Source organism: Xyrauchen texanus, chromosome 3 (genome assembly GCF_025860055.1).
Source record: "Xyrauchen texanus isolate HMW12.3.18 chromosome 3, RBS_HiC_50CHRs, whole genome shotgun sequence".
Taxonomy (NCBI): domain Eukaryota; kingdom Metazoa; phylum Chordata; class Actinopteri; order Cypriniformes; family Catostomidae; genus Xyrauchen; species Xyrauchen texanus.
In genome coordinates, this window is record NC_068278.1 from 51,178,618 (window position 1) to 51,203,244 (window position 24,627).

Consider the following 24,627-nt stretch of genomic DNA (forward strand, 5'->3'; position numbering starts at 1 on the left):
TTAGCACTGGGGGCGATTTGGGGACTTCAATGGGAGCTTCTCTGCAAGGAAATCCCCCACGGATCTCCCATTCCCCAGCACGCTTGTTTGCCCAGCGAGTTCCGCGATGATATTTGGGGAAGCATGACTTGATCATAGAGAGGTGCTAGGGGGTTAAACCCCCCCCACCCCACCCCAGGTCATGCCTAGCTGCCTCGTGGGACCTCTCCGTGGTCCTTCAGGGCCTTCGGGGATCTCCCTTCGAGCCCCTTAAGTCAGTTAAAGGTGCTCTCCTTAAAGACCGCCCTCCTGACGGCGCTCACCTCCATCAAGAGGGTAGGGGACCTGCAGGCGTTCACTGTCAGTGAACCGTGCCTGGAATTCGGTCCGGTTTACTCTCACGTCATCCTGAGACCCCAACCGGGCTGTGTGCCCAAGGTTCCCACGACCCCTCTCAGGGATCATGTGGTAAACCTGCAAGCGCTGCCCCAGGAGTAGGCAGACCCAGCCTTAGTGTTAATGTGCCGGTTCGTGCTCTTCACATCTACTTGGATCGCACAGAGAGCTTTAGAAGGTCCGAGCAGCTCTTTGTCTGCTTCGGTGGACAGCGGAAAGGAAGCGCTGTCTCCAAACAGAGGATCGCTCACTGGGTTATCGATGCCATCACCATGGCATACCATGCCCAGCATGTGCCGCCCCCTGCTGGCCTGTGAGCCCACACTATCAGGGGTGTTGCGGCTTCTTGGGATGTTGTCCTGTGGCACCTCTCTAGCAGACATCAGTAGAGCTGCGGGCTGGGCAACACCTAATACCTTTTCAAGGTTTTATAACTTCAGGGTTGAGCCAGTTTCATCACGTGTGTTATCAAGTGACATAAACAGGTAAGTTCGGGTCAGCTGGCTGGGTGTACTGCTTGTGCATAGCACCTTTCCCTCCCTTGAGGTGAAGACGTGTGCTGCGTTCGCAAAAAAGTGTGAACCCTGGACGAGTCTTCAGAGAGGCTGGCCCCCGCTCCAGTATGTGCATCACTTAGGCCCCCGTACTGAGGTAAGTCCTCCACATGTGCTGGTTGTCTCCTTAGGTAAACCTGTGTGATGTATATTCCACAAAATGGTTTCCCCACTGGTAAATTGCGTCTTCCTTAGGCAGAGGGCCCTCTGTCCTTGGTCACCGTGTTTGTAGTAACCCCTCCCCTTCTTGGGTTGGATCTACCTCGGTGCCACTCTGCACGACATGCTTCCACTCCGATCTGGTAAGACTGTGTGTTGTATTCCACTTAGAAGTCCCTCCCCCTTCTCGTCTCGCACTGCCAGTCTGCGTAACCAGATTCAGCTCTTGTGGCATTTTCCTTTTGGACCCCTAGTGTTAACTCATCGACACAACTTCGAGTGAGTGACAGATAGGGAACGTCTCGGTTACTGATGTAACCTCTGTTACCTGATAGAGGGAACGAGACGTTTTGTCCCTCTTGCCACAACACGGAACCAACCGCTGAAATGGCCGGGTCTTTGGCTCGGCTCAGTGCAAAACCTGAGTGTGTGTTTTCAAGCGACATTTTATACACGTATGTCCAGAGAAGTGGCATGCAAATCCCACACGCCAATTCTCATTGGCATTTTCTCAAAGATCAGAGATGTCTGAGCTCCCAAGGGTGACCCCTAGTGTCAACTCATCAACACAATGTCTCGATCCCTCCATCAGGCAACGGAGGTTACATCAGTAACCGAGACAATTTTAATATACTTAATTATGTGCCACATGAGGAAGCTTAATGCAAAATATGTTGTCATAGTATGTAACAAGTAACATAGCTTTGCTACAGGAGATAGAAACAAGATCCAGAGCAGAGCTGAGCACACAGACCTCAGCGCTAGGTGCATAAAACACGATGACGGTAACAGTCAACAGATAATTATTATTATTTATTTTTTATCATGAACAGGTAATTCTGAGTAGAAAATAAATTTAAGACTTCACAAAACAAAAAGGTATCAAACGTAACAACAAAATCAACAGTAAAATGGTGTAAACTTGCAAACAATGACACTAAGCAAGCTCGTTAATTATTCAAGCCCAGTGCATGCTGGAAAAAACAGTTTCGAAAAGTTAAGTAAAATGTACTTATTTTATTTACTTGTGAAATTTACTCAAATTAGCAAGTAAATATGACATGGGTTTCTCCTTTAGAATTCATACATTACATGATGACTCATTGTAAAGATGACAAACAATCATAAATATTATTTACTTATAAGCTAGAGTATTAGTTTTTACATGTTTATATTGAGTTTAAATATAGCATTTCCTTTATATGTATTCAATATTTATTATATTTATTCAATGCAAAAAGTACTTAATCTTTTCTGCTATATTTTCATCACCACAATTTTCAGTGCCGTCTGCTTTCATCTGGTGGTAATAGTGCAAAATAAATTGCAACAGTCAGTTTTTGTGAATGAAGCTCAATCTATAATTCGAATTAATCACAGAAAGGAGGAGTATTTGTGCATAAAGAAATGCCTACTTAACATGAGGGTGAGTAAATTATGAGAGAATTTTTTGTTTTAAGTGAACTATCCCTTTAACATTTTTATGCATTACAGGGAGTCTTCACTTACACCTACTTTCAAAGATAAAAGATTTAAACCTGAAACATAATTTCATCTTTCCCTGTCACTCCTGCCTACAGTGTTCCATCTCTACCTCAACCCCTTCACCCCACAACCCACTCCAAAGAGGCGCTACTGTCCATGGGGGTGAGGTCTCAAATTTCATTCCCCTTCCAGTTTTCATTGATCTGCACACCAAATGTTGGGCATCAGCTGTGAGAGGTAGATAAAAGAGTTTCTTCTGTGTCACCTCTACCTTTATCAGTCATCGCCACAGCAGCACCAGGCGCTCAATGCAGATAAGATAAAAACCTGACTGGCCAGCATGAAGCCAGAATACCCCTGACCCAAAACATTTTCGGCAAAACGGCATCACTTTGAAGCAGGAATTCAAAATCTAATTAAAAAAATGAATCCATTTGAAAGCTGGATATCTTCATATCCATTTGTTGGAACAACCCAACAAATGTTGAATCTTAAAACATATCTTAAAAAAGTGAATGTGTTGAAATTTGTTTTAGTGAGAAGCAAGGCTTATTTGAATAAGTGATGAGCAAGCTTTCTTCTGTGTACTAACACCTCTGTAGTGCTAATTTGAATTGCCCTGTGGGGAAAAACAAATTTGTAAACTTAAATCGATTGTTTGTTAAAAAAAAATGCTTCTCACAGAGCAGTTGAAAAAGTAAACTAAATTATAGATATCCAGTTCTTTTCTACTGAGAAACATTATTTCTAGTGAGAAACATGACTACATTAAATATTTGAATATCATAATCTGAATCAGAATTTTAAACTACTTGATTATTAGATGTCATTTTATAAGGCCCTGAAAGGCCCTCTTTCGGAGATACCCTCATAAAAAACACTGCCTGTTAAGTCACTGCTAGCAAGGCAAATGCCTTTGGTTTCGGACACAGAGATTGAGTTACACTGGTCTTCTCCCAATTATTCAGTCATAGGGTTACACCTATACCTGTTTTCCATGCAGGAGGAACTCCTAATTTCTGCTTTCCGGTGCCGATGTTTACGATGAGAGTGGCTCCTTGACCTGAAAGGTAAGCAATAGACATTCAAGAAAAGCGTTTTCTCAACCTCTTTTTCTGCTTTTGTGCACTCAGACAGCAGCACAAGGCTTAGTATTAATATTACACATACTGTATCTTCTCTTAACTTACTGTATATTATAATGGAAGTGACAGAGAGATGAAGAAGGATTAGGGAGAGTAATTATGGCGCCATAAGACAATTAAAAACATGACATAACACCCCCACAAGAGTCAGAGCTTTTTATGTGAGTGTCTCTGAAGTGTTATAATTTAATGTGGCACATGATAAATTGTGTTAATTGAGTCTGAAATTGAGACAGTTTAGTCACAGAGTACAGATTCACATGAGATTGCTGAGCGATTTCAATTAAAGTTCAAAATTGAATTCAGTTGCCCAACAAGCTAAACAAACAGTAGAACATGTATAATGGACTGAGTTTAATTAATACACTTTATACAGCAGATTTTTTTATCTGTACATTCTCATAGAGATCAATTTATTGTGCAAGGTAGTCAACATGAATTTTACACAACCCATTTTACAACATTCAATTAAATAAAATATATAGGATGGGACTTTATTCATTGGGAATTGATTGGATGGCAAATGGGCCTTCCAGATCAGCAGGCCCCTTATCAGTATAAAGCGATTATTGGAAAGGAGGAGGCGAGAACTGGCTTGACAATATAAATTATATTTTTAATAAAAAATTAAAACCAATAGACACAAACACATACATAGGATGGACAGCTGCCCGCTCCCTCTCTGTCGCACCACCATCCGCAGTTGGCCTTTATCCCTCTCGGAGGCTAGATTAGCCTGAGAAGGGGCCGGGTATGTAAAATCACAACCCGGCCCCGCCCTCCACCTTGTCACACAGACATTAATGCAAATTTACAGTTGATTGTGGAGAGGGTGAAAATGTTGTCTCAGGAATTAGATCTTTTATTTATTTAAGCCTTTTCTCCTGCTGGGAACCAAGTTGGTGTCTTAAGGGGGTTGCATACCGGATGTGTCTCTCGAACGAAACGTTCTAAAATTTGAAACAGTTGTTCAATGAAGGCACGCACACCGACACTACCACTCGGCGTCTGTCAGTAGCGCCTAGCTACGACTCCGGAGGCTGCTCAAATTTCTGCTGCACCACGGAGCGCAACTTGCTTATTTTCCATTAAATTCAGCCCAAATCATTATCAAAGGACATAGATTATTTACATTAGCATTCTTCATTTTTTAAGAAGGGAACATCCATGGTAGTGTGTACTGTCTGCACCGCAACGACGTGCCCTGTGTTTGATACATGTGCTGTGTCCAAGCCGCAATGCGGCGTGGCGTTTCTCGTCCGGTGTGCAATGGCCTTAAGATGTAGAAGCAGAAGGTGAAGTTCACCCTCAAAAGCATCTTGACGTATTGGTCATTATTTTCTTTTATCGCAGTAACCTTTATTACATTAATATTAACCGCCCTTAAATTACTGCATTAACTTTACATAGGTGATGTCAACTGAAAGGTAATGTCATTTCAGAAGTGGAGCAAGTTTTGAAAGATTACGTAGACATTTTCTTTCTGTAATAACATTGGTTAAGAACAAAAAAAAAACATAAATATGGTAAAAAAAAATTTGACTAACTTTATTTATGGAAGTAACTGGTTGAAAATGTGTTCTATGAGCATTAACAGTTATAACACTTACTCAAATTATGTTAAGGGAAATGAAGCATAAAAGTTTATAAGCATCACCACTCCCTATATGGATAGAATCCAAATAACAGTATTATCATTAACAGTAATATCAGCTTTTTAAACAGTATTGAAGGAGTTCCCATCTATATGCTGCGCAATTAGTGGTTTCTTTTCTTAAATATTCTGTCCAAGTCATCAGTTTCAAAAACTTTTTTTTTTTATAGAATTTTAGTTTTGTAATTAAATAAATGAATATGGTGGCACAATTATATTTTATTCTACAAACTAATATGAAACATTTAAGCATATGCCTTCAGATCAAAAGGTTTAGATCATGAGAAACATTTCAGGTGTTAGATGCTGTACTGCCATCTATCGATGTGGATCAGCATGATCGTCTCTGCTGCCCCCGCCAGTTCTGGAATATCATTTACATCTGGAAAGTTTTTTGAGGTCATTTCAGAAGTTATTTATTACTACTATAATATAATTGCTTTACCTAAAAACAAATGTCAGAATTTAAGCAAACAGACTTCTACAGTTAAGGACAGATTATTATTGTCCCTATCAATAATCTTTGGAGACCTTCTATGTTTCACGTTATTTCTAAAGAGAGTTATTATCTTTATTAGAGAATTGTTTAGCATAAAATAAACCTCAATTATCTAGCGATACAGAATATCAAGATGAAGGAAAGATTAGAATTGTTTTTGATGATAAAATTTATCATGTCCATGAATACTGTATTTGAAGAACTTGTTTTGTTTCCAAGCAAACCAATTTCATGGTTTTCTCGAAATCCACAGCAGTCGCTGTGCCAAGCTATTAAACGAATGAAGAAGTATGCCGTTTCATAGAGGTGTAGGTAGATGGGCCCCGCTTACTATAGCTGTGATAACAAATAAAATTAAAATACATGTTGCTTTCCAGTTGCATTTGTAAACACTGCTGAGAACTGTCCATTACTAACATAGGTTGACTACACATGTCATTTTTAAAAGTTTGAGGGAAACTTGTATGTGTTTTCTGTAAATTCCTTTGATACTATTTTAGATAATGGTCTAAACAATTAATAATTTCGTACCTGTCCAACAAACAAAAAAAGCAACATTGGCATCACTACACTAGGTTTTTATCCATCATCAAATCTTTCTAACTTGTGTATGCTGTAGCGATGTTTACTCTAGTTTTTTGACTTTGCTGGTCTTTCTGTCTTCTTGCTTCTGACCTTTTTTGCTTCTTCGGCAGTACATCTACTGAATCTCCTGTTGTCTCCACTTCAAAAGCATGATAATAAGTATGTTCCACTGTGTTCTTTTCACTCTTCACATCACCAAACAACACTGCGCTAACCATAGACACGCGTATCTACATAGGCGGCAGCGAATGAGCGCAAGGATTTTCTTCTTCGACGTTTAGGGAAACACAGTGGACCATGTCATTTCAACATGGTGAATTACCCACACCATGTATAACAAAAACACTTTTTATAGAAAACTATTATGAGTACATGTGAGTGTACACCATTCAGATCACTCTTCACAAAAACACAATTCATTTGTTAATGTGTAAAACATTTTAAATGAACCCCAAATTACTGAATGAGCCTTTAACTGCAATTCAGTTACACAGGACAAGGAATTCAGAGCAATTTTCAAATAAGTACTGCACATTCTGGAAGATCAAAAGCCAAGTAAGGCTTTTCTTTTCTGGCTGTGTGTGTAGCAGTCTAGCTCCATGAAATTAGTTTATGTTTCTGTCTCTCTGGCTGTTTGCCTGTTTCAGTGAGGAGCTGCTCTTACAAAACACCGGCCCTCCTTCAGTCTGATAGACCACTCGGCAAAAGCAGCCAAACAGCACTCTCTGAAAGGAGCTGAGGTGCACCACAGAGTGGCTGTCAATACAAAGTAATCTAATATACAAAATTTGATTCTTGTGCATGAGAGGTTGTGTAGGTGCTTTATGGTGTAGCATGCATTGCGCTTTTGAGAATAAAGGATAAATCACAGAGGTACAGTACCTGAATATAACTACATAAACTGTCAGTGCTTGAATACTTTCAACTGAAGTGTAAATGTGTTTTAAATTATTATAACACATTTTGAAATTACTGACCTCTTTTTATGTTTTTTGTCCTCCTTCCTTTTACGCCTGGGACTCGAGCCACTGTAAAGGGGAAAAAAAACAAGAAAATTATTGATTTTGTTTCAATTAAAGAGAGGTATAAACAACATACAATAAATAGCACTTTTGGGACTTATTATAAAATCATTAGCAATAATGTGTAGATACTGTATTATCTTTACTGGGTGAAAAGCATTGTAGCACACTAGAAAGCCACTATATCCTTGGAAAGAGTATTCAAAACAACAATATATTATATAAATATATCATATACCTGTGCCTCCCCTTCCTTGAGGCAGACCTGGAGGCAAAAAAGAGCTGATTTTAGAGGTAACAGAGACAAAACTAACACATCACAACAAAGCATATTCAAAACAATCATCTAAACATGACCTGAAGTGAAAATCAGTCACTACCTATGTTGCTTCCTTTTCTTTGAGCTCTTCTTTTTCTTTTTCTTCCTCACAGGAGAAAGACTGCAGGAGGGAGACCTGTAAGATCAAGCATAGCCACGTTTAGCGAAAACACATACAGCACTTTGCTTTGAGAAGAACCATTAAAGGGATAGTTCACCCATAAATTAAAATTCTGAAATTTTCTTGGAATATGTTTCAAAGACTTAGACAAAGAATATAGCACACAAGTTGTATGGATTACTTTCATGGTACTTTTTCCCCCTCCTTTTTGTTCATGTAATTATTTTTCTTACAGTTAGAAATAATAATGCATGAAAATAAATAGCTACATATGTACATTTGACATAGGTTTTGAAAATAGGAGAGGTTTTTAAACAGAATAGGATCATAGAATCTACCAGCATGGGAAACCCAAACGCCAGCAAAAAAAAAAGCAAGTGTCTAAAATTAAAGAAATGCAAATGCATTCCCATTGAAGCGTAACGAGAGCTGAGAACAGTTCTTCTGTTCAATGGCTCTTGTCATTACATTCATCATGCACTTGGATTCTTTATGACACTTAACACATTTTATATCATTCACTAATGTACTCATGAAAATGAAAAGTTGTTGTTGGATATAAATTGTAGACACACCATAAAATACAGTGCTTTAACCTTTTAAGCTCTGAGTGTGTTTTTAAAGATTTTCTTTTTCAGTGGCATACCCAAAATTGAAGGCTTATAACAAAAAAAAAAGGGTTTTTGTTATAATTTTTTTTTATGATATACATTTCTATGATATACATATGATATACAATTCTGAGACTCTCAGCCTAAGAAACTGCTGCAAAAAAAAAAGAAAAAGAAATTAACTTGTTGTCTTATTTTTCTGATTTGACATTATATGTCTTAGGGTATAAATAAGGTAGTTTAACTGAGTAAAGGTTTTTTTTTATTCAACAAGGCAATCAAAAAATATAGCATTACAAATATAATTTATCCGTGTGTCCAAAAACATCTCCAAACAAATAAAACATAATAATTCAGTAGTTCACAAGTTAATATAATCCTGTAGTGCAGATAGTGTAAACGAGTTGACTCGCAGTCCCTGGAGGAGGTAGGTCTGCCCGTGGCGAGAGCAGGCCCCTGTCGCATTGGCGGGCAGGCCCGCCCCACCCCAGACCCAAACTTATGCCACCTCCAGATGCAAGTCTTGGGCCGTGCTGTGAACAGGTTTCCTCAACGAGTGCGATCAAACAGGGGCCCTCACTGCATTCAAACGGGGGAGTCTTCAAAGCGGTACCAACAGGAGAGCCCATGATACAAATAAAAATGAGTTACCTCACACAGCATTCGCACGGGAGGGCCCTCCATATATATTGGCGAGACTGTTTGTAGCTTTGTGGGCTTTTTTTATGCAAAGATGGTTGGTAAGGATGTAGCTATTGTACGCGTTGGATGACCATCGGCCAAATGAATGGATTTGCTGTTCAGGTAGACCTTTTTGAGCTGCGGTGGTTGCGGCACAGATGCAAAATGAATGGGTTGAGTATACATTTTCTGGGATGCCAGATTTGAGAACAACTAATTTTAGGTGTTTTTGAAACCAAAATCGCAATGCTGACTGGTTGTTTTCATCCACAAAGAGCGGGTCGAGAGGGGCTTTGACTTGGAAAACTCTGTAATGCAGGTAGTGGGCGAGTGATTGAAAGGACTAGATGGGGGTTGGCAGGTTGAAAATATAAATTGAATGCCCTCTTATGGTTTGATCTGTTTTGCTCTATTTAATATGGCATCTGATGGTATCGTTGTCGAGGATGTGCAAATCGGAGATAGTGGGTGAATTCTGGAATCGAATTTAGCTGTGGTGGTGAATTCAGAGAAATGAAGGAGACTGAAAAAAGTGAGAATATACATGGCATCAAGGGTTTTGGAAGTGTTTTCTGAAATGCATCCCGACAGAGTGTGGTTAGTAATCTGGTTAAGAGATCAATGTCTAGTGTCGATTCTGGTGGGTTGGGCTTTTTGGATACCATTGATTAGCTGTGGGTGGTTTATTGAAGAGGAGCTTTTGCCAAAAATTATTTTGTGGAAAAAATGGATGCCGGTCAGGTACCCCTTGATAGTACCAGCATAAAGACTTTTGGATTGGTTGAGATGTGAGATGAAGGATGAGACAGAAAATAGAAAGAAATCTGTGAAGGAGAGTTTTAGGTTTCGTGACATTTTTTAAAAACATTTCCAGGCTTTCCAGTATGTTTGGAGGGTTTGTGTAGAGATGGCTTGAAGAATGGAGTCCAGAGATGCTTGATGAAGGAGTTTGACTGTGTGGTTTAATGGAATTTCAGCTCTGAACAGGGAGAAACTGGGATTGGAGTTGAATCTGAAGCCAAGGTTCTTATTCTCTGGAAGAGATAGTGAGAGAAAGAGTCAGCTATCAGATTTTTTCAGATGCCATATGCCCCAGGAGCTTCCGAAAAAGTTTTAAAGGGACCGTTGTGCCTGGCCTGAAGGTGGCGAGGCATTTCAGCACTGACTGCGTGTGCTCGTTGGTGAGGTGCACTGACATTGAGACTGAGTCTAACTCCATGCAGAGAAAAGAGATGCTCTGAACCGGAGCGAGCTTGCTATTTTTCCATTTGACCTGAAGCCCTAAACAGCTGAGGTGCCTGAGCACCTGGTCCCTGTGGGTGCATAGTAACTCTCGGGAGTGGGCCAGGATGAGCCAGTCGTCGAAGTAGTTGAGTATGTGAATGCCGGCTTCTTGGAGCGGGGCAAGGGCTACCTCTGCAACCTTCATAAAGACGCGAGCGGACAGGGACATGCCGAAGGGGAGGACCTTGTACTTATATGCCTGGCCGTCGAACGCGAACCGTATAAAGGGTCAATGTCGAGGCAGTATTGAGACGTGGAAGTACGCGTCCTTCAGGTCTACCGCTGTGAACCAATCTAGATGCCGGACACAAGTTAAAATATGTTTTTACGTGAGCATTTTGAACGGGAGTTTGTGTAAGGCCCAGTTGTAAGGCCTGGTGGACTTGCAGGAGGGCCATGGCATGCAGGGCCAGATCACCTCCATCGCCAGCTGCGTCGTCCTCAATCCTGTGGAAGAAGGAGGGACGTGGGGGGCGGCTGGAGTGGCGTTCCTTCGGTTGAAGGAAACCCGCGACCGCAACGTTGCCATAGTCATGTTCTTGCAATGAGAACATGAACCTTCCACAAACGCTGCCTCGTGTGATCACAGCCCAGACACACAAGACAGCGCAAGTGGCCGTCTGAAGCGGAGAACACTCTACCGCATCCAGGAACTACACAGGGTCGGAAAGGCATCTTTACAAAGATGCGTCCTGAAAAGGACGTTCAACGCCGCTTTGTATTGCTCTTTTAAGAGGAAAATACTCTTTTAGAGAAAATCACTCTTTTATAAACTCTTTTAAGTTTGCGCTGTCGAAGCGCCCAGGGCCAAACTACTCTGCCGTGCAGAGAAGGAGAAAGCCGCTGAAGTGCGCCGTAGATCCAACAGCAGTAATCACTCAGAGGTAAGAGGAACAGGTGTGTGACTCGCAGCTCGCTGCATACACGACCATTGGCTCCGAAGAAAATTTCTGAATGAAACAGATGCATTTCCCCGCCTTTATACCTGCATGTCTGGGGGCGGGACATGCAAATTCTGTCCGCCAACTTCTCATTGGTCTTTTTTACTAGTGTCGCTTATTCAACACAACGTTGAAGTGAGCGACAGACGGGGAACTTCATTTGTACAAAAGAACTAATTACACATACAAATAAAACAATGACTAAAGGTATGCTCTCTTTCCAAACCATGCATGCATGAGTAACGAGATCTCATTCAGTTCCATTCTGTGTCATCTGAGCCTTCACTGAGCCTGTGTCATGTACTTGGCGCCATCTTTTGGTGGCCATATTTAATTTGAGTGAACAATCCTTACTGCCCATATTTGGATGACTTCCACCTCTGATTGCAGCAATCTGAATCCTAATATGATTGTTTTAGCATTACATAATGATGGACGACATAACGATGGATGAAGTCATCTGATCTATCTATCTATCTATCTATCTATCTATCTATCTATCTATCTATCTATCTATCTATCTATCTGTCTGTCTGTCTGTCTGTCTGTCTGTCTGTCTGTCTGTCTGTCTGTCTGTCTGTCTGTCTATATATTTATCTATCTATGTCTGTTTGTGTGTATTGCATGTCTTTCTCATTATTGTTGACGATTAAACATAATCAACCTCACACAACAGTCATGTAAAGATAATTTGTTTTCTGGGCTGACCTCTGTTTCCTCCTCTTCCTCTCCGACTTCTTCTTCTTCTTCTTTGCCTTAAACACTGGCCGAGGGGAAAGATCTGCTTCAAAAGACACGCTAAAAAAACAAAACAAAAGAGAAACAGAATACATTTGTCAGAATCGCTTTCTATTATTCTAATTTCTTTCAATGGATTCTTTCAATCCTCATACAATGACAATTATTCAATAGTAAGAAGGTGATTAATGACCACATTAGTAAAAGAGTTATTCATTTTATACAAAGGTCAGGGTTCAGTTAGAAAGACACGGATTGATTTCTAACATAACAACCTGACAGAATATAGACTTTTCTTAAGCAATGGATGTAAAAAAAAGGTAGACATTTATCTAATAGTAGGGCACTGAGCATGAAACACGACTCAAGTTCAACTTTAAGACATAACTACTGAACCACTGTAACTGAAAAAATTGTTGCACCAGTACCACCAATAGTACCACAATCAGAATCAGTTTTTACTGTCCAGGTACACAGAATTTAACTTGATGGTTGCAGACATTAAATAACAAAATATAGGAAATATAAGTCTGTTGATATATAATTAGCATTGTAAAAAGCAGCCATATGGTCTTCCCTAAATTGGTATAATTTAATTTGCGTATTACTATGGTGAGTGAGAGATGAAATTGAGAGAGTAAGAAAGCTTTAGGCCACATCTTGCTTCATAGAAAGCTGTTGATCTCCAACATTATCTTTCTTGCAGGGTTAACGTGGTTAAAATGCTCAACATATGCAGGTGACCAGATGGTGGTGTTTTCAAAAGGGAAAATCATGTTCACCATTCCAACAATGTGTCAGTCTGAAGCATCTAAATTCATGATCTGAAGACCAGAAATGGCAAAAAAAAATAGGGGATGAAGATGAAGGAGATAAGGGGCAGCGATAAGAATAAGAGCGAGAGAGAGAGAGAGAGAGAGAGAGAGAGAGAGAGAGAGCAAAGAGAGAGCAACATGTTCAGACAGGTAGATGACAGGCAGCTTTTAAAAATTTACTATTAATAGCATCAGACAGAATGGACGTGATGTCCTGTTTGAGCGGGACATGTGTGCCATTTCAAAAGCACTGAGGTGTCACCTCAAAAGTGTCTTTAAAATGCAATGACATTGAGGGGAGAGCAAGCTTGAAAGGATTTGAAGCTTAACAGAGAGATACCCCACTGCATCTACAAATGAGAGCCTTGAATGTGAGCTACAGTTGGCTAGAGAGAAAACTCCTCTGACAAGCAAATCAAGTGCCATCATCAACAGGGAAATATGAACAGAAAGGATGAACACAGGAACAAACATACACAAACATATTACACATTTTTTTATGTTTTCTAAAGCACAGGGTGCAACTGTTGTTATTTGATTGCAGCAATGACACACTATTCTCATTCTATCAGGGATTCACTGTCATCAAACAGATCCAATCAAAAGTGGGCGTGAAACCACCAATATACCTGGAAAAGAGGCCAGCAAAAATATTTTATAAACTAACTGAAGAGGTTAAAATCTCAATTCTCTGAACGAAGGCGATTTATCTTACATAAAGGTGGAAATGAGCAAATACAATTCCCGCTGTCGCTATCTTATTTAGCCACATCAAGTAATGTCCTTCCATCACTTTTAATCCTTTGATCCCAAAAAAAACATTAGACGCTTCAAAATCCCTCAATCTGTACCATTCAAACACTGATAAGGCCGATGAAACGGAAGAGCTGACCTCTATCATACTTTCAAAGGCAGATTTTCTGATATATATTCCAAAGACATTCATTTTAGCTCGCTGTATTAAGCTTAAATAGCTCTGTTGAATGAGTTAGTCTCATAAGAGTGACCACAATTTAAGGTATGAGGAATAAAACACTAAAACGAAGGCCAACATAGAGCCATCTGTTTGTACATTAACACTTTATACAGTATAGAAGGCACATAAAAACATACTGTCAGAATTACATTTATATGATAGCAAGTAATTGCAAATATAAAATCTGGGAGAATGTATATGGATATTCATGACAAATACACATGACTGGCACAGATCAAAGACACAGTGGAAGCAGCAATATTATTTTCCTTCTTGTTGCACATACAGCAGGATAACAATATTTCATAGACACAGGGGAATGCTGTCTTTGACAGTCGATGAATTACATACTGTCGTGTCTTTGGCTTAGCCCAGCCAGTCAGTGATTCAAAATAAACACTGAGAGGAGACCATTTAGATGGATCAAAACACAGACGGTGTTCCAGGCAAGCCATGTGGATGTGGTTAGGGGGGAGTGGGCCGCTTACTCTCTGAGGTAGGAAAAGGCTGTTTGGTCTGATAGAGGAAGGCAGTTCATCTAGCCCGCACCACATTAGCAAGTCTGAAATGCATTAGAAGCTGATTAAAGGCAAAGCAAGTGCCATTTGTACTTGATTAGGAACCTTTGTATCACACTACACTCCCGCAGCAAAAGTACTTACCCACAAGCATTGAGACTACAATAGTCCAATATATTTTGCAATTAATCTTAGATCTACTGAAAGGCCGTTTTTTGCAGAGTTAAGAACAATTTGCCAGTGTCACTAATCCTGACAAGCAATCATGCGACACTACAATACATATATATGTACAGGGCCACCACTGGCCAAATTGATGCCTGGTGTTTCTGGTGGGGGGGTGGTGTTGCATGATATGAGTGTGCCCTCCTAGGGTAAGATGGTGCCCCCCTAGGGATTTGGTGCCCTACGCAGACTGCACAGTCTGCTTATAGGGAGTGGCGGTACTGCATGATTCTTGCTTTTGGCCAGGGCTCAACTGTCAAATATTTTTATGCTGGCTCGATCAGGGGTACATTTCCTGTACAATTGCGTATCTCATTGCTTAACCATCATAGTATGATGCATCATAGGATAAATTTACAAGCTAGTCAAGATAGTTTCCTGCAACTATAGTAACTATGATGCACATCCAGCATTCGAACAACACTGGTTTAACAATATAGAGCTGTCATTAATGACATTACGCAGGGGGTGGGGTAATAACTTCTGCGGAGATCGAATTACAATAACTAATTTACACGTACTCCATAAAGATGTTTAATGTGCAACAGCTGCTGAAGACACAAAAGCTGCATATACTATGTAAATGTGTCAGATACATTGGCTGCAATAGTGGGGTTTCCCTTTATATCATACTTTGGGGTTCCACCGATACCCTTCAAAAACCTATAAAAAAAGCCACTTATGCGTTAACAAGGACACATAAGCTGTGTTCTCAGACAAAAGCTGTGTAAGTTAAAGTGCTCTCTTAAAAGCCTTTAATCCCTTCAAAGCCTGCATTCCTGTTAACGTGACATTTTAATGCCGCTTTCTGAATGTAATAAGCAGTTTTCTTATGTGATTGTAAATGTGGTCTAAATCTTGACAGAATATTAAATATATATGGAATGCATGGTATAGAAGCCTCTGCCAAGTCAAAAGATGTCCACACAGAAAATCATAAATTAACTTTGCTTCAAACCACAGGTGGAGAGCTGTAGTTCCAACCACATAACTTTGTGATGCTATTTGTGAATGTTCATTGGAACTACGGATTCAAATTTTCACCAAATTTTTGAACTATGTTGGTAACTATGGAACTTGCGACCATAGTTGGCTAACGATGCTTTTGAGAAATGCAACCAGGCTAGTAGTTCAGATTTTTATTTGTCCTGACAATATTTTCACTTGCCCCACCATAAAAAAAGTTAAATGTAATTTTTTATCATATATCCTATAAATGTGCAAAGAATAACATTTATATTTTTCATTAAATGTTATGATTTCTTTAAAAAATCACCAGTTTTGCTGTAAAACAATGAAAGATTATGCAAAAGTAGATTATTTTCCTAATTTTGCCAAAACCTCATCTATGCTGGCTAGATAATGTATAGCTATGCAGTGAATGTATTCATTTCAAAGGTGATTAGATGCGGGTTCATTTATGGTTTCAGAAATACAATTTCCCACTTTATTTCAAACTGAACTGGTCTTTTTTCACACTCATAAATGGACCTTTATGCTGGTGTTATGGTTCTGTTGTATGTTCCCAAACTGTAGATGGCATTAAAATACAATATCACATCATATGCTATTCAACAACTATCACTTACAGCAGAGTGTTGGCAAGTTTATTCAGTGTGTGTTTTTGTGCTCCGGCTTTAAAAGGCTTTCCGTCAATTTCGGTTGACCTTGAAGGCACAAAGGTGACGAACACGCCCCTAATGGCCACCATCACTTCAGCTGTCTGAAGGAACAGCGCAGAGAGGCTCATCTTGTGAGTAGACAGCGTTGACACACTCAGGAGTATACTCAAGGTTGGAGAGTTAAAAGGCTGTCAACATTGATAATGGACATCTCACCGAGGGCTTCAGAGCTGTTTACACTGGCAGCACTGCTGTACGTACCGTGCTTCTTCGACAAAAAGCAACATGATACTTTTCCAGATGACAAACGAAATCAAGATGCTTAAGGTTGTTTGTCCAGTGGTTAACTTTCTATTGCATGAGAAAAATCTTGCAGAAAGTCTTGCATTGGAAAGACCGTGCAGAGGGCTTTTGAGGGAGTACTGATATCAAACCTGAACAGCAAAAGAGCGGTCAGTATTAATAACATAATTTTAATTTTGGCTCTTAGCCAAAGGACAGAAGCCCCATATTTAAAATGTCACTTTATTGAGACTAAAATTGATACCAAAAATATACCTTATCATATATGAGATTTTTCTTTTATTTGAATAAGCAAGCATGTCAAAACTAATGTCTATGTACATGCCTATGTCTAAGTACATGATTTAGGATTCTTCAGTTGAATGAATAAAAGCTGCTTGTGAATTTCTGAGGTTTAGCTTGATCTGACAATCATAATCTGCTATTGTTTCGCCACAGTTGTGTTTGTCTATAAAATCGCCACTGTTTGAAACTAGATGATGCCTTTGTATGTGCCTCTGTCTGGCAGAAAAACTCAGCATGAAGTCACCAAGAAATTAACATGTTTGAGATAACAATCAAGCTGGAGTCCTCCCTGTTTTACATACTGATGCACAGCTTTTCCACAGTGTTATCACATACACTTTGAAGGTATCTGAGGAATTATGCTGTTACGAATCCAGTGCTGAATCAATTTCTTTCACAGAGTGGAGTTTGAATTTTGGTAGAGATGAAGCAAGAGGACCCCATAAAAGACACACATGTTAACATTTCAGGCAATACCTTAATGTTTACACTGTTGCAAAGAGATAAGAGTGTTTGTGACTGCGCCGCTTTAAAGTTTCTTATTCATGCCTGTAGAGTGAGGCTGAAGCTTAGAAGTGGATTCGGTGCATCATATTTTCATTTGTTTGATCTTCTCTGGAGTTAAAATAAGATTCACATTTGAATAGATTTATCTATGCAAAGGTTCTATGGTTCAGTTGTACGATGCCTTCAACAACACTTTGTTCTAAGGTGGTGAAAAAAGGCTATTTTACAGTCAAAGACACAATGGCCCTTTACACCTTGCATTAACATTCTTTTCATATCCGGTTAGTATATATTCTTTAGCTGGATTGCATTTACTCCTTGCAGTCAAATGCGTCTCAGCTGTGATCAGATAGAGATCCGATCAAAGTTACCAGAACAAAATGGAAAACCCTACATATTACATATGACTGTGGTAACTGAGAATTCTCCATCTTATAGAAAATTAAAAAAACACTGATGGATAATTCAAATGCTTTCCATCACTTTTACAGTCAGGGTTTTTTTTATCACAATCCAATCAAAATGCTTCTTGGGTGCATTTATACCTCTACGGGTAGCGATCCAATCACCAAAAGGCCCCGTTTACACCCTTCACTAAATGCACACATTTAGTGAAGGGTGTAAACAGGGCCTTTGAATTGTTTCTATTCAAGAACAGTTTAGATATATTTTGTGAAGTGCTTGCTCCAAAGCGCTGAAATGTTTTTGAAGATGTACGTATGAGGCAGAGGTTTCAGAAGATACAGACCTGCAAGCTCTGCGGTGGCTGCGACGTTTGCGTCCTCTGTGTTTGATGTGTGTGTTTTTCTCATGAGTTTTTGCAACTGTGTCTTTTGTTTCCACTTTATTCTTGTCCTCTTTAGGTGCTAGTGTAACTGCTGTCTCCAACCTGGAAGGACAGAGAAACACGATAACTGTTTAGAATAAATCATTCAGGAAATCTAGTCAACATTTTGCCGAGACATTCTGAAGGGATGCCAATAGAAAGTCCAGGAAAAGCACTATAGTGTGAAAATCAACCTCCAGACAATTATAAAATTGGGTACTGGGTAATGAAATAGTGTCACAATGCAACAGAACTAAATGGTCTTAAAAATAGGCTTTATTTTCTTAATAGAAAATATACTGTAATTTCTAATCTCTCATTTAATTGTGAGATTCCCCCATAATTTCCATCCACATTTCCCTTGGTAATATTGGACAGATGGGAATAGTAATAACTCAATAATGAAACTGAAATAGACTGAAAGGCATTATAAAATATGCCAATGGTTTCATTGTTCAATTTTAAAGGGCACTAATGTTTGGGCTCATTGAAGTGGTTGAACGCGTTCTTGCGCTCAAACACAGCTTGATGGAGTGCAAATCCGAAAGCAGGGATCTTAAGTTGTGTTTTTCTAAGTTTAAGTAATTACGTTACCTAGAAACTGTATGTTTATGACACGACACAACCAAAGTGATGGGCTCCAAAAGCGTCAGTCTGATGCAGGTGTACATTGACACGTCCTTAGAAAAGGCCTTATAATAGGACTACCTTGGACAGATTGACGAATTCAATTGCAAAATGGATTGCCTTGAACTGTAGGCCAATATCAGGATTAAGTTCAATAATATGGAAATAAACAATGTATTGGATTCTAAAGTTAATTTTTGTCTTATCAATGTTTACTTGACTGCCACAATAATGTATTGCATTGTAATATGCAAAATATATATATATATTGTATCACCTAACGATTACAGCCCCATTGACTCCCTGTGCCAATGCATTGATGAAGTAAACAGTTGGCTGTGCCAAAACTTTCTTCACTTAAACAAAGACAAAACTGAAGTCATTGCATTTGGAAACAAAGATGAAGTTCTCAAGGTGAATACATATCTTGACGCTAGGGGTCAAACAACTAAAAATCAAGTCAGGAATCTTGGTGTGTCTCTAGTGTCAGACCTTAGTTTCAGTAGTCATGTCAAAGCAATAACTAAATCAGCATACTATCATCTGAAAAATATTGCAAGAATTAGATGCTTTGTTTCCAGTCAAGACCTAGAGAAACTTGTGCATGCTTTCATCACCAGCAGGGTGGATTATCGTAATGGACTCCTCACTGGCCTTCCCAAAAAGACCAGACAGTTGCAGCTCATACAGAACGCTGCTGCCAGGATTCTGAGCAGAACCAGAAAATATGAACATATCACACCAGTCCTCAGGTCTTTACACTGGCTCCCAGTTACATTTAAGATTAATTTTAAAGTATTATTACTGGTATATAAATCACTCAATGGGCTAGGACCTCAATATATTGCAGATATGCTCACTGAATATAAACCCAACAGACCACTCAGATCATTAGGATCACATCAGCTAGAAATACCAAGGGTTCACTCTAAGCAAGGAGAGTCTGCTTTTAGCTATTATGCCAGCCGCAGCTGGAACCAGCTTCCAGAAGAGATCAGATGTGCTCCTACAGTAGTCACATTCAAATCCAGACTCAAAACACATCTGTTTAGCTGTGCATTTACTGAATGAGCACTGTGCCACTGTGTGTCCGACTGTTTGTACTGTATTTTATTTTATTTTATATTCTAAACTGTTTCAATTATTCTTATTTTTTTTTTATTCTTATTTTAATCTCTTCTATGTAAAGCACTTTGAATTACCATTGTGTATGAAATGTGCTATATAAATAAACTTGCCTTGCCTTGCCTTGTAATAATCTGAATTATTTTATAATATACTGTACGTATTTTATTGTTATATGAGGGGCTTTCTCAGCAAATATTTACATATGCTATTAATTAATCGGCATACCATGTAATTAATTAGATTAAAAAATGTAATCTATTGACAGCCCTACTTATTAAACATTGCCATATATTTTCATGTTGTCTGATGATTCAGTAATTCCATTCAGTAATGATGAAAATAAAAAAAAAATCACCTAACATGACAATTGAACATATCTGTCTGTGCAAGCTTTTAACACACTGCTTGTAAAAGAGGTATACATTACTATAAACATTTCACTTTACTTATTATTTCATTATAAAACAACTGGTAATAAACAGACAGACAGAAAGACAGACAGGCAGACAGGCGGACAGATAGACAGGCAGACATTTTCATCATTTCATGGTTTAGTTTTTCCTTTTTTTCTTAATTTATTTTTAACTAAAACTGCTGCTACCCTTAACTGAATGCTCTCTACTCTTGACCACTATTCACAATGAAATGTGCCTGATTAAAGCTGTACTCGAGCAGAAAGGTAAACCCAGGTGATTCAGCAAAGATTGCGACATGACACTTGAGCCTTTCTTTGCTGGTCAGTGGTGTTACTTACAAAAATTCTGAAAATAAATGCAAAAATACAACTGATTGCTATAGCAGAGTGAGTAGGCCTGGCTTGATCTCCAAGCTATAATTACAGATGCTCCTCTAGAGTGTGAGATTATGTGTGTATGTGTGTGTGTGTGTGTGTGTGCCCCATACAATTGAGCATGAATTTGTGTGTCTGAGTGCCTGCATGTGTGTGTGTGTGTATGTGTGTCCTTATTGTAATGAGAAGTTAATCAGTCTTGCAGATTAAATGCTGATTGCCTCTCTCTCTCTCAGCAGCAGGAGGAGGCCTGCCCTCTGCCACCACTGGATAAGAGAGGGCAAAGCACAATCACATTATTAATGTCAACCTTCCGGCAGTTCAGCACTACATGACCCTCCAATGTGTCAGTATGTGAATGGAAAATACACTGTCCTGCTGGGCATAATAGGGAAAGGATTACTGATGGTGAATCAATGAAAACATGTTGGTGTGAGGACTGATGAATGACCCAAACATCTTCACATTCACATCTGAGTTAGATCACATGTGTTAGTGACAGTGGCATTTCAACTTTAGGGGCAGGTGGGGCTATGCCCCACCAGATATGGCACTGTTGAGCAAAATGTGTGGCATAAAAATATATATTTTTTTAAGAAATAATATATTTTCTGCTTCTTATTTTTGATTGATGTCCATTATGCATGACAGCAGTGGATGTTCTTTGTACAATTTGTATCATTTTTTAGGTCTCTTGCATTAAAGCCATTAAATCTTTCTCATTTGCTATGCGTCGTCCGTCGTCCTTAGTGTTAATCAACTGAGATCTGGAGATTGTCATGCGCATGTGCAACAAGCATTCAATGACAGCCTGAGGGGCATGTTTGCCTTTGTCCTTTAGCCAATTAAATATTTTTTATCATATGCATGTCAAGCTGACATGTTTCTCTGAAGTTACCACTCTTGAGTGAAGACATGCATAGTGAACTTCATTGGTACGTTTTAAAAGTTCATTTTATTCTAATGTGTTGCTGGCAAGATTAGTTAAAGTGCATCGCTCATCATTTCATTGAAGTGTTTGTCATTGCTTTAAGGTGTTGTTGATGGATTGGTTTGTATTAAAACAAAATAGTAGGTGACTCAGTGGGTAGCACTGTCACCTCACAGCAAGAAGGTCTACAGGTTCAAGACCTGGCTCACCAAGGGCCTTTTTGAGTGGAGTTTCCATGGGTTTCCTTCTGGTTTCCCCCACAGTCCAAAAACATGCAGGTGGAAACATTAAATTACCCATAGGATTGAGTAAGAATGTATATGACTGTGAGTTAGCCCTGTGATTGGCTGGCCACCTGTCCAGGGTGTTTCCCTAACTTTGACCCGAGACAGCTGGGATAGGCTCCAGCACTACCTGTGACCCTGTATAGGACAAGTGGCTATAGAAGATGGATGGGGAATACAATAATAGTAAAATATTGAGAGTCTTTTGTTTTGATCAGTTTTATTATGATGTTCATGCAAATTAAAAAGATAATATGCACTGCACTGAATTTGCCTATATCTGGTTTGCTTTCACAGTCCCTTGAGATTTTTGGATGTGGAAGTGCACATTTTTGTACTGAGATAAAATTATTAGGGATGTTTGTGCATGGCATCGTGTTCAGAGGCTGCACTAGAAAAAAAAAATCTAAATCCATCACTCTAATGTTGTTACATTTCCATAATTGTCTTTTTTGGTCTGTCATACTTGTTTTCATTTAATAATAATTAGGGCTACATTAGGGGTGTAGCATCCATTATAATGGCAAAAACATTACAGTGTATAGGCCTATATGATTTCTTTTTATTTCTCATGTTTGAGACTGGTGAATCCAAGGAGTTTTAGGGTGAAAATTCTACCTGTTACTCAACCGCTGCGCTAAAACAAGTTCCCTATCTTTCACTCACTCAACGTTGTGTCGATTTAGTGACACTAGGGGTCGCACTTGGGAGCCCCAAACACCTCTGATCTTTGAGAAAAGGCCAATGGGAATTGGCGAGTGGAATTTGCATGCCACTCCCTCGGACATACGGGTATAAAAGGGGCTGACTCGCAACCACTCACTCAGATTTTTTCTTCGGAGCCGAGCGGTTGTGTGTAGTGGCGCACCACGATGCAGTTGATGGTAAGTCTCTCGGAAAGCACAACCAGAATATCAGGTTCCTTAGAGGCACGAGGAGGTTGAATCCTTCCAGACCGCGCCTCATTCCCTCATGGGATCTCTTCGTGGTCCTGCGGGGAGCCCCGTTTGAGGCCCTGGAGTCAGTTGAGTTAAAGGCGGTCTCTTTGAAGACTGCCCTCCTGACTGCGCTCACATCCATCAAGAGGGTAGGGGACCTGCAAGCATTCTCTGTCAGTGACACGTGCCTGGAGAATACTCTCACGTGGTCCAGAGACCAAGTTTTCCACGGCCCCATTTCAGGATCAGGTGGTGAACCTGCAAGCACTGCCCCAGGTGGAGGCAGACCCAGCCTTGTCATTGCTGTGTCTGGTGTGTGCTTTGCGCATCTATTTGGAGCGCACGCAGAGCTTTAGACGCTCTGAGCAACTCTTTGTCTACTTCAGAGGACAACGGGAGTACTGTCACCAAACAGAGGATCACCCACTGGGTCATTGATGCCATAGCTTTGGCCTATTATGCCCAGGGCTTTCTACCCCCCTTGGGGCTACGAGCACACTCTACCAGGTGTGTGGCGGCCGCCTGGGCCCTGACCAATGGAGACTCTTTAGCAGACATCTGCAGAGCAGTGGTCTGGGCAACACCCAATACCTTTGCGAGGTTCTAGAATCTCCAGGTGAGTCAGTTTTGTCCCGTGTGTTGTCACGTACAAACAGGTATGTTTGTGGGACAACTGGCCGGGTGTACCGCTTGCATTTAGCGCCTTTCCCCTCCTGGAGGGGGAGACGTGCACTTTTTACCCCCCAGCCATGTTCACGAGGTTGTGGACCCTGGATGTCATTCCTCTTTAGCCCTGTGGCAGGCAAGTTCACGGAGAAATTCGATGTCCACCCAGTATGTGTGCTATTAGGCCTTGAACTTGGGTAGGTGCTCCACATGCGCCGGTTACCTTTTTATAACCCTGTGTGATGTAACTTCAACGAGACGGTTTCCCCATTGGTAAACCTGCATCTTCCTTGGGCAGAGTTCTCCTCTGCCACCAGTCGCCGTGTTTGTAGAAGAATACCCTCTGGGTAGGACCTACAATGGGGACTTCTCCACATGCGACACTGCCGGCAAGACTCTGTAAGACCATGTGACATATTTCCACACAATTGTCTCCCCTTTCAGGTAAGCTGTGTTCTCCGCGTTGTCTTCCACGGTGTCTTACTACTCAACACCCTGCTGCCTCCCAATACTCACCTGGCCTAGTCAAACACCTAACCCAGTATGACTCAAAAATTTACAAAGCTGCATCAGTCACTTATTATTATGGAACTCAGTTATGCTATACTTTTGCTATATTTAAATATACATATACATATAATTATGCTAGAATTATTGCTGCTACACTACAAAATAGTTTACAGTCTACAGTTCATGTTCTGTGAATTTATTGTCCTGTGTATCTATTGTTCTGTTCTGTGTATTTATTGTCCTGCACTCATCTCACACTGTTGTGTATTGCACGTTTTATAGCCTTGCATACTGTTCTGTGTTGCAACATGGTCCTGGAGTAATAACATTTCGTTCCAATGTACAGTGGGTACGGAAAGTATTCAGACCCCCTTAAATTTTTCACTCTTTGTTATATTGCAGCCATTTGCTAAAATCATTTAAGTTCATTTTTTTTCCTCATTATTGTACACACAGCACCCCATATTGACAGAAAAACACAGAATTGTTGACATTTTTGCACA

The 24,627-nt window shown here is 39.9% G+C and overlaps 1 protein-coding gene across 1 annotated transcript in view; it reads right to left on the reverse strand.

Annotated features, from left to right (window-relative positions):
- Positions 1-24,627, reverse strand: part of srrm4 (serine/arginine repetitive matrix 4) — a 79,516-nt gene that overhangs the window by 18,041 nt on the left and 36,848 nt on the right. Inside the window, exons 2-7 of the mRNA XM_052100019.1 lie at positions 18,173-18,313; positions 12,144-12,233; positions 7,859-7,933; positions 7,717-7,743; positions 7,434-7,484; positions 3,562-3,636 (exon numbers count right to left, since the gene is read on the reverse strand). Coding sequence (XP_051955979.1) covers positions 3,562-3,636; positions 7,434-7,484; positions 7,717-7,743; positions 7,859-7,933; positions 12,144-12,233; positions 18,173-18,313 — 459 coding nt within the window. The remainder of the gene's footprint in view (positions 1-3,561; positions 3,637-7,433; positions 7,485-7,716; positions 7,744-7,858; positions 7,934-12,143; positions 12,234-18,172; positions 18,314-24,627) is intronic.